This window comes from Hemibagrus wyckioides, linkage group LG05, assembly GCF_019097595.1.
Source record: "Hemibagrus wyckioides isolate EC202008001 linkage group LG05, SWU_Hwy_1.0, whole genome shotgun sequence".
In the NCBI taxonomy this organism is placed as follows: domain Eukaryota; kingdom Metazoa; phylum Chordata; class Actinopteri; order Siluriformes; family Bagridae; genus Hemibagrus; species Hemibagrus wyckioides.
In genome coordinates this window covers 26,348,198-26,364,813 of record NC_080714.1, presented here as the reverse complement: position 1 = coordinate 26,364,813, position 16,616 = coordinate 26,348,198, and the positions used below count along the sequence as shown (strand labels likewise).

At 42.6% G+C, this 16,616-nt stretch overlaps 1 protein-coding gene across 5 annotated transcripts in view; it reads right to left on the bottom strand.

Annotated features, from left to right (window-relative positions):
• The window catches only part of nfic (nuclear factor I/C), a 168,153-nt gene that overhangs the window by 113,171 nt on the left and 38,366 nt on the right, over positions 1–16,616 (bottom strand). For all 5 annotated transcript variants that reach the window (XM_058388695.1, XM_058388697.1, XM_058388692.1 and 2 more), the window contains exon 2: positions 10,127–10,658. In XM_058388695.1, coding sequence (XP_058244678.1) covers positions 10,127–10,658 — 532 coding nt within the window. The remainder of the gene's footprint in view (positions 1–10,126; positions 10,659–16,616) is intronic.

Sequence of the window (16,616 nt, the reverse complement as noted above, 5' to 3'; positions counted from 1 at the left end):
AAACATTTGTGAAAGAATGGGTCGCTCTCAGGAGCTCAGTGAATTCCAGCGTGGAACTGTGATAGGACGCCACCTGTGCAACAAATCCAGTCGTGAAATTTCCTCGCTCCTAAATATTCCACAGTCAACTGTCAGCTGTATTATAAGAACGTGGAAGTGTTTGGGAACGACAGCAACTCAGAAACGAAGTGGTAGGCCACGTAAACTGACGGAGCGGGGTCAGCGGATGCTGAGGCGCATAGTGCGAAGAGGTCGCCAACTTTCTGCAGAGTCCATCGCTACAGACCTCCAAACTTCATGTGGCCTTCAGATTAGCTCAAGAACAGTGCGCAGAGAGCTTCATGGAATGGGTTTCCATGGCCGAGCAGCTGCATCCAAGCCATACATCACCAAGTGCAATGCAAAGCGTCGGATGCAGTGGTGTAAAGCACGCCTCCACTGGACTCTAGAGCAGTGGAGACGCGTTCTCTGGAGTGACGAATCGCGCTTCTCCATCTGGCAATCTGATGGACGAGTCTGGGTTTGGCGGTTGCCAGGAGAACGGTACTTGTCTGACTGCATTGTGCCAAGTGTAAAGTTTGGTGGAGGGGGGATTATGGTGTGGGGTTGTTTTTCAGGAGCTGGGCTTGGCCCCTTAGTTCCAGTGAAAGGAACTCTGAATGCTTCAGCATACCAAGACATTTTGGACAATTCCATGCTCCCAACTTTGTGGGAACAGTTTGGAGCTGGCCCCTTCCTCTTCCAACATGACTGTGCACCAGTGACCAAAGCAAGGTCCATAAAGACATGGATGACAGAGTCTGGTGTGGATGAACTTGACTGGCCTGCACAGAGTCCTGACCTCAACCCGATAGAACACCTTTGGGATGAATTAGAGCGGAGACTGAGAGCCAGGCCTTCTCGTCCAACATCAGTGTGTGACCTCACAAATGCGCTTCTGGAAGAATGGTCAAAAATTCCCATAAACACACTCCTAAACCTTGTGGACAGCCTTCCCAGAAGAGTTGAAGCTGTTATAGCTGCAAAGGGTGGACCGACGTCATATTGAACCCTATGGATTAGGAATGGGATGTCACTTAAGTTCATATGCGAGTCAAGGCAAGTGAGCGAATACTTTTGGCAATATAGTGTATTATAACACTTGAACACGCCAGTGCTAGATAAAATAAAACTCCTCTCGTCTGGCACGTTTCTTATTCCTCTCAGCATCTGTAGTAAAAGGTCAGGAGAAGTCCGCAAGCCGTTTTTGAAAATTCGATTGGTTTAATCAGGTAGCAGATCCCTGCACGTGCTGGACGACATCTGCTTCACAAACACAGCAGTGTTTCTCATTTACTTTAACAGCCAGATGGCTTTATAAAAAGCCGGCACTTGTATAAATTGCACCTGGGTTTTTCGGCTTGTTTTGTGGCCCTCGGTTTGTCGGTCCGTTTACTTTGTGGATCAACGCCGCTAATCGCTCAGGCAGCGCCGTGTTACGTACGTATGTGTTACGCGGTGAATCAGCGTGAAGCTGAATAAAAGTACGAGTAGCTCTTGGCTATACAGGAAGTTTGTTTTTTCATAGGTGTTCTGGAGCTACGAGGCTAATGATGTTGATGGCTAGCAGGTTAGCATGATTATTCAGCACACGCTCGTATCAAGAGAGACGTGGAGCAAAAGACGTTTGTGCATAAAGTTCAATGAATGAAGCTGATTGAGAAAAGTGAGACTAAAAAGCTGGATCAGATCACGCTAATAAGTCAGGGTGAAGCTGTTCAAGTCACCCACAAACTGTTTGGAGACTAGAATTAACATTTTAATATAAAATAAAATAATATCTTTTTTTTTTTTTAAACGGGAACAAAAAGGTGTCTGTTCCTTTAACCCAAGAAACTATTAGCTAAAGGTTATGTGCTTAGCACTTAGCATGCTTTTAACAGTAGCATGCAGCTGTTTAAGCTAAGGCGAGGGAGATGAGGAGATGACACACACACACACACAGCAGCAGCAGCATTATGAGATGGATATGTCTATCTGCTCTGCGACAGATGCCAGAGTATTTCTTTTGTGACCTACCAACACTCTCTCTCTCTCTCTCTCTCTCTCACTCTCTCTCTCTCTCTCTCTCCCTCACACACACACACACACACACACAGCAGCAGCATTATGAGGAGATGGATATGTCTATCTGCACTGCGACAGATGTCAAAGTATTTCTTTTGTGACCTAAGAACACTCTCTCTCTCACACACACACACACACACACACACTCACACACACACACCCAATGGACGAAACCCAGAACCGCTTCAGTCTCCAGGATCATTAGTAACCCAAGACTCGTGGACAAGCACGGCAATCCCCTGGATCTTAAAAAGCACTCACAATTAACAAAATTGCGTCACAGACGTTAAAAAACAAGAAATCATGCATTTAAAAACCTATGTAACTGTTACTATGTCATGGAGACATTTTCGTAAGGAGTCTCCAGTGTCAGAGCACAAAGAGATGTGAATTTATGCCGTGTGATGAAGTAAATATTCTGACAATTCCACAGCGATTCCCTTTCCAGCGGCTGACAGAGAGCGATGGGGATTAGTCAGAGTACTGGAACAGTGTTTATTGCTTTTTACAGCCTGCTGCAGGACACAGCGGAGTGTTCGCACTAATGTGATGGCTTTACGGTTTCTCGCGAAAGGCCCTCGTGAAACAACACCGACACAGACAACGAATACACCCAGGCCAGGACGAGGCTTTAAAAACACCATGAGGAAAGCCGGGATTGATCTGAAACTGACGCCACGTCAATAATTTAATATCAGAGTGGATCTCGGCATGGACGCGCTCTCTCCCTGCCCTGAAGTGCGGTAACGCCACTGAGCTTATTGCACGTGGCTGCAGCCGTAATCAGTGAGGTTTGTGTCTTCTTATCAGCCTGAGGCAGGACACGGGGTGATGTCAGGACACACAGAGCTGTTCTCAGGGTTTACCTACAAACACTGGCTTTCAAAATGCCTCAACAGTTACCCTTAACGTAAAGGGTGTTTAGGGAAAGACCTGGCAACATCATAACATCACCTACCATATCAACTATAAGATAAAGCATATAAATAATGTCACCTAATTTATAACAAAATATATAACATTATATAATATTACTTACCAAAAACTAACCTAACAAATAAAATAAAATAAAATAAACTAAGTAAAGTAAAATAAAATAAATTAAGTAATATAGCCTAATTTAAAACAAAATAAAGAAAGTACAATAAAATAAAATAAGAAGGAAAATAAAATAAAATAACTAAACATATAAAGTAAAATAAAATAAATAAAATAAAATTTAATCTAATTAAATAACCAGATATATAAAGTAAAATAAAATTTAAAATTTATAAAAAAAATAAAATAAAATAAAATAAAAAAATAATATTAAACACAACAATGTAACACAACAACTTAACATAACATGAAACCTAAAAATAATATTAAAAATAACAAAATAAGTGAACATAAAATGACACACAATAAAGCAGCTATAACAGTCGTATCTGTTTTGCAAATGTTCCACAATGTTAATGTAACTATAAATGGATAAAAATTGCAATGAGTGGCTCTCTGATGAGTGAAAATAAACATATTATCACATAAGGCAGACAGACAGACAGGCAGGAGACAGACAGACAGACAGGAGACAGACAGACGACAGACAAACAGACAGACAGGAGTTAGTCAGACAGAGAGACAGACAGAAGACAGACAGACTGAGAGACAGAAAGAGACACAGACAGAAAGGCAGGAGACAGACAGACAGGCAGGTGTCTGTCAGACAGACAGACAGACCAAGAGACAGAGAGAGACACAGATAGACCGACAGGAGACAGACAGACAGAGAGACACATACAGACAGACAGGAGACAGACAGGCAGATAGACAGAGAGACACAAACAGACAGACAAGCAGACAGACAGACAGGCGTGCTTTAGGTAAATTTCCCTCATGTGTTTTTCTTTTCACTCGTGTTATCTTCAACGTGTCCGGCTTTGACTTTGCTCACTGCTCTGAACCGTATGGACGGAGAAGCCAGCGGGAGGAGGCACCGGAGCCGGGACAGGAATCCCAGACCCATTAAGTTATTGACCGCGGACAGACACGGCGTGTGGGCGTGAACACTGCAGCTCTATAGATCTCTCCTGAGACAGACAGGCTACGAGACACGAGCTCCATATCAGAGCTGCTCTAATGAGAAGCAATTGGAAGAGATGGAGGGAGAGTGGATGGAAAAGAGAGAGATTAATAGAGAGAGAGAAAGAGAGAGAGAGCGCAGGTAAGAGAGCAGTGACATCATACTGTGAAACCTTACTACAATATGCCATGGCAATATTGTCCCTGGTACATTCATACCAATAAAGCACTGAAGTGAAACGAGAGAAGGATGAAAGTAAGAAAAGGACTGAGAGACAGATGAGAGAAAGAGATAAGGAGAGGGTGAAAGACTGCAACACAAATATTATACAGCCAGTAACATGTGAATAGCATTCACATCATCTCACCATGGCCCTGGGTGCAAAAGTATGTGCCCCCTCCATAGAGTGCACTGAGTAACTTGCTGGCTAATTTGCTAGCAGTAATCATTTTGTTAGTAATGCTACACAAATTAGCATCTGTATCTCTCTCTCTCTTTTATTATTAAAAGATGTGTTATTGTATTATTGTCTGTAATTGCTTGTCATTCAAACATAATTTTATTTCAAACCGGGTCTGACGCTAAATGTGCTAGCTAGCAAAACAAACCTAGCAAGAAAAGTCTAACCTTGTTGGCGTAGCTTTATTGTGCTCCTACTGCAATTTCCTGACCTTCTTCTTTCATATAAGCTTCGACTGAGGTTTAATTTTCTATCTGTTTGCACTAAATCACATGCTAGTATAACCAATATACTGCTAGCACAAGCTAGCATCTGGAGCGTTACCTTAGCACTTTTGAATTGTGTCGCTAAAGGAAAATACACGGCACATCAAGTCTCATTTTTTGTGGGATTATGTTTAGATTTCATCCATAGAGAAGTGTTTTTGGGTCAATTTTTCTGTAGGGTCATTTTACATGAAAATATACACTATATTGCCAAAAGTATTCGCTCACCCATCCAAATAATCAGAATCAGGTGTTCCAATCACTTCCATGGCCACAGGTGTATAAAATCAAGCACCTAGGCATGCAGACTGTTTTTACAAACATTTGTGAAAGAATGGGTCGCTCTCAGGAGCTCAGTGAATTCCAGCGTGGAACTGTGATAGGATGCCACCTGTGCAACAAATCCAGTCGTGAAATTTCCTCGCTCCTAAATATTCCACAGTCAACTGTCAGCTGTATTATAAGAACGTGGAAGTGTTTGGGAACGACAGCAACTCAGCCACGAAGTGGTAGGCCACGTAAACTGACGGAGCGGGGTCAGCGGATGCTGAGGCGCATAGTGCGAAGAGGTCGCCAACTTTCTGCAGAGTCCATCGCTACAGACCTCCAAACTTCATGTGGCCTTCAGATTAGCTCAAGAACAGTGCGCAGAGAGCTTCATGGAATGGGTTTCCATGGCCGAGCAGCTGCATCCAAGCCATACATCACCAAGTGCAATGCAAAGCGTCGGATGCAGTGGTGTAAAGCACGCCGCCACTGGACTCTAGAGCAGTGGAGACGCGTTCTCTGGAGTGACGAATCGCGCTTCTCCATCTGGCAATCTGATGGACGAGTCTGGGTTTGGCGGTTGCCAGGAGAACGGTACTTGTCTGACTGCATTGTGCCAAGTGTAAAGTTTGGTGGAGGGGGGATTATGGTGTGGGGTTGTTTTTCAGGAGCTGGGCTTGGCCCCTTAGTTCCAGTGAAAGGAACTCTGAATGCTTCAGCATACCAAGACATTTTGGACAATTCCATGCTCCCAACTTTGTGGGAACAGTTTGGAGCTGGCCCCTTCCTCTTCCAACATGACTGTGCACCAGTGCACAAAGCAAGGTCCATAAAGACATGGATGACAGAGTCTGGTGTGGAGGAACTTGACTGGCCTGCACAGAGTCCTGACCTCAACCCGATAGAACACCTTTGGGATGAATTAGAGCGGAGACTGAGAGCCAGACCTTCTCGTCCAACATCAGTGTGTGACCTCACAAATGCGCTTCTGGAAGAATGGTCAAAAATTCCCATAAACACACTCCTAAACCTTGTGGACAGCCTTCCCAGAAGAGTTGAAGCTGTTATAGCTGCAAAGGGTGGACCGACGTCATATTGAACCCTATGGATTAGGAATGGGATGTCACTTAAGTTCATATGCGAGTCAAGGCAGGTGAGTGAATACTTTTGGCAATATAGTGTATATTGAAAACAAGAGTAGATATCTGGGATAAATTGGGACGCTGTGCCTTTAAGAGAGGCGCCTGTGGAACACCTCCCCCTACTGGAGGCTGGCGAGCCGCTGAACTTGACCTGAGCTGACCCTCATCCTCCCACCCCTCCCAAATTTCCGCTGCCAGAGCGCTAGAGCACATTCCTGCTTCGCAGTGTTTACCGTGTGTGTGTGTGTGTGTGTGTGCAGGAACGCCCTGCTCTGCTGACTTACAGCGTATGTGAAGTGACCAGAGAGATAAGTGTGAGTGTTTTTTGTCCCTTGCTGCACACCATAGAGAGAGAGAGAGCGAGAGAAAGAGAGAGAGAGAGAGAAGGAGGGACAGGAGCAGGAAGGAAGCGAGAGGAAGGACGAATCCCGCAGGACGAGTGCAGGCTCTCTATCGCTCCTGCCTGGTGTCGCTCTTTAGTCAAACCACCATGCCTTTTGTTTTGACATATCTTCATGCCAGATTTATTCCCGTGATTGAGAAATTGGCAGGAGGGGGGAAAAAAGAGAGAGAGACAGAGAGAGAATGAGACAGAAAGAATGGAAAGTGAAGCAGATTACATGGTTCACCAATTACCAATTTAGAAAAAAAAGCAACAAAACAAACAAACACATGACACACACAGTATGCTGTGACGGAACACATAATGATTATGTGTGTGATTGATGTGGCACTTGTTTGGGAGAAATGAGACACTCAGGAGGCCTCACTCTCTCTCTCTCTCTCTCTCTCTCCCTCTCTGTGTGTTTTATTGGAACTAACAGTCCATGTTGAGTCAGGGTGAAGGGGAGAGCAGCGCGGGTAACGCTTCATTAGCAAACATACCAAAAAACAGGGATAGAAACAACACACACACACACACACACACACACACAAAGCTGAGTAATTGTTAATACTGAGCCAAGAGAGAGAGAGAGAAAGAGAGAGGGTGGAGAGTGAGGTAGAGAGAGAGAGAGAGAGAGAGAGGGAGGTAAAGTGTTAGAGGTACAGAGAGACGTAGAGAGAAAGCGAGAGAGAGAGAGAGAGTGAGAGAGAGAGAGAGAGAGAGAGAGAGAGAGATTGGGGGTGAGGGAGGTAGATGTAGAGGTAGAGAGAGAGATAGAGAGGTAGAGAGAGAGAGATGGGGGAGGGGAGAGAGCGAGAGAGGTAGAGAGAGAAAGGGGGTGCAAGAGAGGTAGAGAGAGAGATAGAGAGAGAGACGGGGGGATTCCTCTTATGCACACAGCAATTTTCCACTGATGTGTATTCATTAACACGCTGTACGTTTTATTTGTTTATGTTTACTTTTACATTTATTTCCTGTAGTCGAATGTTCATGAATCAAGTCCTGTCTTTACGTTACAGCACCTACAATCTATCTAACGACCGAAACCCCCCCACACACACTTATCACATTTCCTGAGATGGAAAACGTACAGGCAGTTACAAAGCAGTGGCACTGGAGACTCCTTCTGCAACCATGACGACAATTTATTATAAACTGTTAACGAACAACAGGATCTGAATCGCTTTACTTATTAGTCTCAGACTGTGTGGAGCGTCCAGTTATTAGTCATACACGTCTTTCCGAATGAGTCGTTGCTATAGAAACCACAATCAATCTTTCTGACCAATCAGAATCGAGAATTCAGCAGCGCGGCAACTTTGTGGAATAAAAAAGTTCTACATGGAAGTAAAGGAGGCACTGCAGCTTTAAGGGCGTATGCTGAACGTTCACCTCCCTCTCTCTCTCTTTCTCTCTCTCTCTCTCTCTCTTTCTCGGAGTGGAAAGCTCCAGCTCCTTATCTTTGTAGGCTATTTGGCGGGTCAGGTGACTCTCGGGCCGCCTCTCTGACCCAGACAAGTGCGATTGAAGGTCGAGAAGGAGGAAGGGAGGAAGGGAGGGAGGTAGACTTTCTCTTTCTCTCTTCCTCCTCCTCCTTCTTTTTCTTTCTCCCTTTTCCCGGCTGGTCGTCCGGTCACGTTCCTGTGACCAACCAAATATTGACGCTTCTCAGAGACATGTGTGTCTAGTGAAATGATTCGTCAGATCTGACTTATGCATATTCTGTCATGCACACACACACACACACACACACACACAATGAGGTTTCCAGCAGTGCACATTTGGAGTCGGTGGTGTGTTTTGTTGTGATGGATTTCCTGACACAGTAGAGGGAGTTTGCTAGAGCTGGCAGTGAGCAAAAAAAAAAAATTGGATGAAGACGGCAATTCATCGGTGGGGGGAATTCAACAAACATGCTCGCTCACCACACAGTGAGTCACTCCTGCCGCTGCCACTCATACACACACACACACACTCTCTCTCACACACTCACACACACACACACACACACTCACACACACACACATACACTCACACACACTCACACACACACTCACACACACTCACACACACACACACTCACACACACACACACACACACTCACACACACACACACACACTCACACACACACACACACACACACTCACACACACACACACACACACACACACACACACTCACACTCACACACACCTCACACACACACACACTCACACACACACTCACACACACACACATACTCACACACACACACACTCACACACACACACACACACACAAACCTTTATTCTGAAACACAGACCATTCCGGAGCATCAACTACTTACTACTTCTGCACTCGTGCATGCAAGCTGCGGCTGCACATCCTGCAATATATCGCTCGTCCACTACTGGGATATCAGACCTGCATTAGTGAAGTCTCCAATATGTAAATGAGCACTTAATAGCACTTAACCCCCCCCCCCCCCCCCCACACACACACACACACCAGCACATCCTCATTCCAGTCTGTCCAACAGACACATCACCAAATACATATTCCTGACTTTGCAGTGAATGCTGTAACACCTGGCCAGATGTGGACGTCCCGACAGCTCGCAAAAACTCCCTTGGAAACGTTACATCAGTGACGGCGCCGAGAAACACCGAGACAAATAAAGATGTCAACATTCATTGTGAAGAAATAGAAATGTCATATAGCTGTCAAGTCATCCATTATGTTATTAATCATTGGCCAAATCAATCCAAATAAACGTTGCACACCCCTCTCCCGTTTCTTTTCAGAAAGCAAAGGGGTGTGTGTTGTATCTGGAAAAATAACCAAGGACAGAATGGTGAGATTGGGTTTGTTACCAATGATCACAATTTGACTAGGTGATGATCCAGGCTGAGAGATATTTCTGTAGATTAGCTCACCCCTAGCCCTGCTAGCCTACACCGCTTTATACACCGCTGTAAATTCGAGCACTTTTCCCAGGCTGCCAGAGCAAGCGGTTCTCGTTTGAAATGATTTACAGCCTTCCGTTACGGCCTGGGCTCTGTCTGATCCCCACCTTCTCCGTTTTTAATGTTAAACCTGAACCTTTCTGTAACATATTAGACATGGCTTAGGAGCTTACATCCCTCACTCAGTCTCTCTCAACGTGTCCTGTACAAGAGAAGAGATGACTCAGTCGGGGGTTTTTTTTTTTTTTTTACTTCTCAGAAGGACATCCTCTGTGATTTGCACCAAAGCATCAAAAGCAAGCATCTCTAACCCTAGCAGATACTCGGTGTAGATGGGATTTTTTCAGAGCAACAACAATTCTCTGTACTGCATTTATTTACCAGCAGGTTCTGAGAAGCCCTTTCCTTCGTTACCTTGCAAGACCACTTCTTGCTTGATCGAGCAGCAACCAGATTTAACTGCAATCCACGCACATGCTAAGCGAACTCACCTCTTTCCTGCACGAAGTATGCCAGGTAGAGATCCAGCTCCTTGACAGAGACGCTGATGTGGTGCGGCTGGACGCACAGGACGTGGTTGGAACACTGCGCCCCCTTGACCAGACGCTCCCCGTCCGTGCTTTCCAGAGGAATCCCCTTGAACAGGATCACCATGACCAAGTCGAGTCTCCACACTTTGTCAGCCTGCCTCAGGCAGTCGATCCTTCTCATCTTTCCCTTCTGGTCAGGGTTAGAGAGCACGCAGCACGGTGCTTTCTTGCCTGTGATGGACAGCACGAAGTCCTCGCGGCACTCTGGCCGGATGTCTTTGCGCAGCTTGGCGAGCAGACGCGACGCCCATTTCTGCTTGACCTCGGGCTTCTCGCCCAGCAGCTCGTCCTTCACAGCGCGCTCTTCGTCTTTGGTCATGCGCTTCTCGTGCTTTTTGAAGTACTTGCGTTTGCGCGCCTGCAGGTTGAACCAGGTGTAGGCGAAGGCGCGGACGTGCGGCAGCAGTGCCTCGATGAACGGATGGAACTCATCCTGAAGGGAAGAGGGAGACAGGAAATGATTAGGAGCTGAAAGTTTAGAATAAAATTATTCAAGCGGCACCCTGAAACCTGAAAACTCTATACATTCAGAAATAAATGGACTAAGGCGCAACTTTCAGGGTGTAAATCCTTGGTACTGGGGTGATATCCTCAAGTGTACATCTTTAGTACCTTTAGATACACAGAGATACCTTCAAATACACGAAGATACATTTAGTTACAAGGAGATACCTTTAGTTACACAGAAATACCTTTAGTTACATGGATATACCTTCAGATATCCGGAGATACATTTAGTTAGAGATACCTTTAGTTTCATGGATATACCTTCAGTTACACAGAAATACTTTAGATACATGGAGATACCTTTAGTTACACTGAGATACCTTTAGATACATGGATATACCTTTAGTTACAAGGAGATACCTTTAGTTACATGGAGATACATAATAAGTTATGAGGAGATACATAATAAGTTAAGAGTAAGAGACACTTTTGGTTATGCAGAGATACCTTTAGATATCCAGGGATACCTTTAGATATCCAAAGATACCTTTAGTTACACAGAGATGCCTTTAGTTATTCAGAAATACCTTTAGTTAGGTGGAGATACCTTTAGTTAAACGGAGATGCATTTAGTTAGTTGGAGATACCATTAGATACAAGGAGATACCTTTGGGTACACATGGATAATTCTTAGTTACACAGTGATGTAGTATAGTGTAGTAGTGTGGATGTAGTGTAGTGTAGTCGAGCACTTTTATAAGGAGTTTAAAGGGGCAGTATGTAATTTTTAGCCCTTTAATTCTTGAGAGGCAATTTTAATTACAATACATTTATAAAACACATGATCAAGGTGTTTCCTTCCCCAATTGACCACAGTCCTTTCATGTAAATAATTCAACCCTTGTAAGTCGTCTCACCGAGAGCTCCTCGGGAAAGACTTCGTACCCAGCACAACCCTGACCAAGATAGAGCGCTTACTGAACAAAAATGAACAAATGAATGAATGAATATTAGAGCAAATATATCTTGGGGAGGAGCCTATTCCAGGGCCAATATTCTATCTCAGAATATCCGAAGTGTGTCCATCTTAGCACTGCATAGCTTTATGGTGAAATACATTTTTTTAAAGGTAGCTAGCAGACTGCATTGATACGATTATTACGGATCTAGAAAGAGGTTAAAAATGACAAACTGCACCTTTAAGATGCTTCAACTGCACCACCCTGATTACGGTATGGCAGTGTGCATCATTTTGAAGCAGTATAATTATTGCGATGTAAATCATAATATATCATCAGCACGTTGTGCCGTATTATCGGCAGTTTCACTATTTCCTGAAATATTTCGCTTTGTTCATTTTCCGCCAAGTCCTTCTTGGCAGAAGCAAGTATTGCGCAAGCGGGGTTTTCAGTAAAAAACAAAAAAAAACAAAAACACATCACAGCCCACAGCAGTTCATTGTCACAGCATAACCACAGCCAGTCCTCATTTATCCAATTAGCTTTTGTTGACTATTTTCCTTCTTAGCGGCGAGTTTCGACAACAATACACATGTGTGCGTCTCCGAGGCTGCTCGCTGACCGCAGTTCCTCCTCTGTTTAGAGCAGCAGCATTACGTTTTGCCGTTGCTAATCGCTTCCATACTTTGTGCAGTTGCATCGCTAAATGCCAGCACTGTGGTGTGCCGTTAAAGAAAAAAAAAAGAAAAGAAAAGAAAAAGAAAAAAGGAAAAAACATGCACATGCACGTAGCTCCGTTAGCAAAACAAGTAGCATATGCATCTGAAACCGTTTGTGTGTGTGTGTGTGTGTGTTTGCATTGTGTGTACAAGTGGAGTCATAACGAGAGTGATGCTCTCTAAAAAAAAAAAATTCCATGTATTAGTAATCTGTAGGATGGTGGCATTAGAGTGTATGCTGAGGTCAGAATTAGCTGCAGTGATCGATTATACAACTCAAGAAACTGGTACCACAAACACTTCAAGATCTCCTCATTACCACTGCGTTCCGTTCAGAATATATACAGTAGGTTTATACACATTCGGTGTGCGTAGGTTTGCTAACAACCTGACGGCGGAACTCTAGTGCTCCATGTCAATAGAAATGTCAATAGAAATCAATTACTTACCAATGAAAAGGAGGGAAAATAAAAAAAAATCCTTAACAAAATTGTTATATTTTACAATTTCAGTGCAATATCAGATACTTCTGAAGAATATTCACTACTTCAGAACATTGATAGTTATTTCAGAACAATATTAGCTACTTCAGACCATTTTTAGCTACTTCAGAACATTATTAGGTATTTCAGAACAATATTAGCTACTTCATAACAATAATTCCTACTTCAGAATATTATTAGCTACTTCACAACAACAATATTAGCTACTTCAAAATAATATTAGGTACTTCGGTACATTAATAGCTACTTCAGAATAATCTAAGCTACTTCAACACCAATATTAGCTATAACATAGCATTATTAGCGACTTCAGATAAATAATACCTACGTTAGAACATTATTAGCTACTTCAGAATAATATTAGCTACTTCAGAACAATATTAGCTACTTTAGCACATTATTAGCTACTTCAGGACATTATTATCTACTTTGGTACATTATTAGCTACTTCAGATTAATATAAGCTAATTCACAACAATGATATTAGCTACAACATAACATTATTAGCTACTTCAGAATAATATCCGCTACTTCAGAACAACATTAGCTACCTCAGCCCAATATTAGCTACTTCAGAACATTATTATCTACTTTGGTACATAATTAGCTACTTCAGAATAATATAAGCTAATTCACAACAATGATATTAGCTACAACATAACATTATTAGTGACTTCAGAAACTTATTAGCTACCTCAGCCCAATATTAGCTGCTCCAGAACAATATTAGCTATTTCAAAACATTATTAGCTACTTCGATACATTATTAGTTACTTTAGAACTATACTAGCTACTTTAGCCCAGTATTAGCTGCTTCCGAAAATTATTAGCTACTTGAGCACATTATTAGCTACTTCACAATAATATTAGCTCCTTTAGCCCAATATGAGATACTTCAGAATAATATTAGCTACTTTGGTACATTACTTGCTACATCAGAACATTATTACCTACTTCAGAAAATTATTTGCTACTTCACATTATTAGCTACTTCAACATAATATTAGCTACTTAGCTACCTCAGAACCATATTAGATACTTCACAGCAATATTAGCTACATCATAACATTATTAGCTACTTCACAACAATAATCACTCCATCGGTACATTATTAGTTATTTCAGAACATTATTAGCTACTTCGGAATAATCTTAGCTACTTCAGCCCAATATTAGCAGCTCCAGAACAATATTAGCTACTTCACAACAATATTAGCTACTTCATAAAATTATTAGCTACGTCAGCCCAATATTAGCCACTTCACAACACTACTCACTACTTCGGTACATTATTAGTTATTTCAGAACATTATTAGCTACTTCAGTCCAATATTAGCTGCTCAAGAACAATATTAGCTACTTCAGAGCACTATTTACTTCTTCAGAACGTCATTAGCTGCTTCAGAACAAATGAAGCTACTTCAGAACTTACAACATTATTGGGAATTTGCTGTTTATTTTTATTAAAAATATTTACACTGTATAGTTTATACATTATGCTCATTATACGTATGTTTGCAATGTAATTGACCTTTTGTGTAAAAACGGCGGCCATGTTTTTAGTGCTCCAGTTAGAAGAGTTATTCATTTACAGCCAGTTAAATGGATATTTGCCGCGATGTCTACGGCTGGCTGTGGACGCAGAGGCGCTTTGTTACTAAACCATAATACAAGCTGATTAATAACATATTCCTGTCAGCACTGAGCGCTGAGCGCGTAACTCAAGCGCCGCAATTAAACTCATTAAAAAATAAAGAGCAGGCAGCTTCATGCCATAAAACTCCTTTTAATAATGACATCATTTCCTGCAAAACCCCTTTCAGCTTTCCTCCTAAACTGTCCGTTTACATTCGCTGAGGCTGTTTTGTTTACAATTTAGGACGCAAGAATGTCCAAATCCTGAACAGGCAGTCACCGTCCACTTTATTAGGAACCTAATCAACCAATCAGGTTGCAGCAGAGCAAAGCATACAGAGCTTCATACAGGTCAAGAGCTCCATGTTCGCATCAAACATCAGAATGAAGAAAAAGTCTGATCTCTGTAGCTTGGTGTTTTTTTTTAGTGACAGATGGTCTGGTGTGTGTATTTCAGAAACCTCTAATCTCCTGGGATTTTCAGACACAACAGTCTCTAGAGGTTACACAGAAATGATGCAAAGAACAACAAAAACACCTGCAGGAGGAGAGAGATCCGAGGAGAATGAGCAGACTGGTCTGAGCTGTGAAGATATCTCTTAATAAATAATCGCTCTTTGCAGGCGTGGTGAGCAGAAAAGCGTCTCAGAATGCACCGAACATCAAACCTTGAGGTGGAAGAGCTACAACAGATATGATGCATACAGTTTTATCCCTCAGGTCCTTGTTTTGAGGAACGTGATCCACTATTCTGCTTTTGAGCTGCTTTTCTGCTCACCTCAGTTGTAAAGAGTGATTATTTGAGTTACTGTATTCATATTACTACATTCTCATCGATAAGGCGACTCCACCCACAGATCTGTCGCTCACTCTGTGGTTTTTGTTTTTTCGCATCCTTCTGAGTAAACTCCAGAGTGTGTGTGAGTGAAAATCCCAGGAGATCAGTGGTTTCTGAAATACGCAAAACCAGCACATCTGGCACTAACACCCATGCTACGGTCAAAGTCTTTTTCTTCATTCTGATGTTTGATGTGAACATGTGAACGTTAACTCAAGGTCTTAACCTCTCTCTCTCTCTCTCTCTCTCTCTGTATGAAGTTATGCTTTGCTCTGCTTCCTACACGATCGATCGAGTAGAAGGTGTTCCTAATAAAGTGGACGGTAGGTGTATGATCTTCTGTGTCTATGACTTGACAGGACACGATTTAAACTATTAAACCTTTTAGGACGTTTTATTTTCTCAGAAAATACAGACATCCTTTCAAGACGTCCTGCTTCTTTCCCGCCGGTTTAATGAGATGAAAATTTCACCACACTGAAAATAAACTGTTGCTTCAGTCGCTGTGTTTTTCCATGAGTGACATTTCAAACAGCGCCTAACGGTTTATCCGCCGAAGTCAAACGTCGGTCAGTGTTTGTAAACTCTTCAGATAATTGTTGTTTCCCTTCGACAGACATTCGAAGAGCTTAAATCGTTTTCCTGAAGTGAAAATGAATGAAAGTCTAGTGTCAACACGTTCCACGTCACAGTCATCATTTCTGATGAGGCCTGCATTATGAAACTAGTACAGGCATGAGAGAGAGAGAGAGAGAGAGAGAGAGAGAGAGAAAGAAGAAAAAAAGAAAGATATCGAGAGGAACAGGGAGAGGTACAAAAGGAGAGATAGCGAGAGACACAAAGGGGAGAGGGAAATGGGGAGAAAGTTTCAGAAGGGGATAGACAGAGAAAAGAGAGAAGAAGAGCAAGAAAAAGGGAAAGAAAGAGAGAGAGCAAGAGAGAGAGAAAGAGAGAGAGAGAGAGAGAGAGAGAGAGAGAGAGAGATGAACAGAAAGAATTACAGTAAGAGAGAGAGGAAAATACAGTGAGAGAGAGAGAATTACAGTAAATAAAGAGGTAAATAACGAGAGAATTACAGTGAGAGAGAAAGATGAAGTGAGAGAGAGAGAGAGAGATGAACAGAAAGAATTACAGTAAGAGAGAGAGGAAAATACAGTGAGAGAGAGAGAATTACAGTAAATAAAGAGGTAAATAACGAGAGAATTACAGTGAGAGAGAAAGATGAAGTGAGAGAGAGAGAGAGAGAGAGAGAGAGAGAGAGAGAGAGAGATGAACAGAAAGAATTACAGTA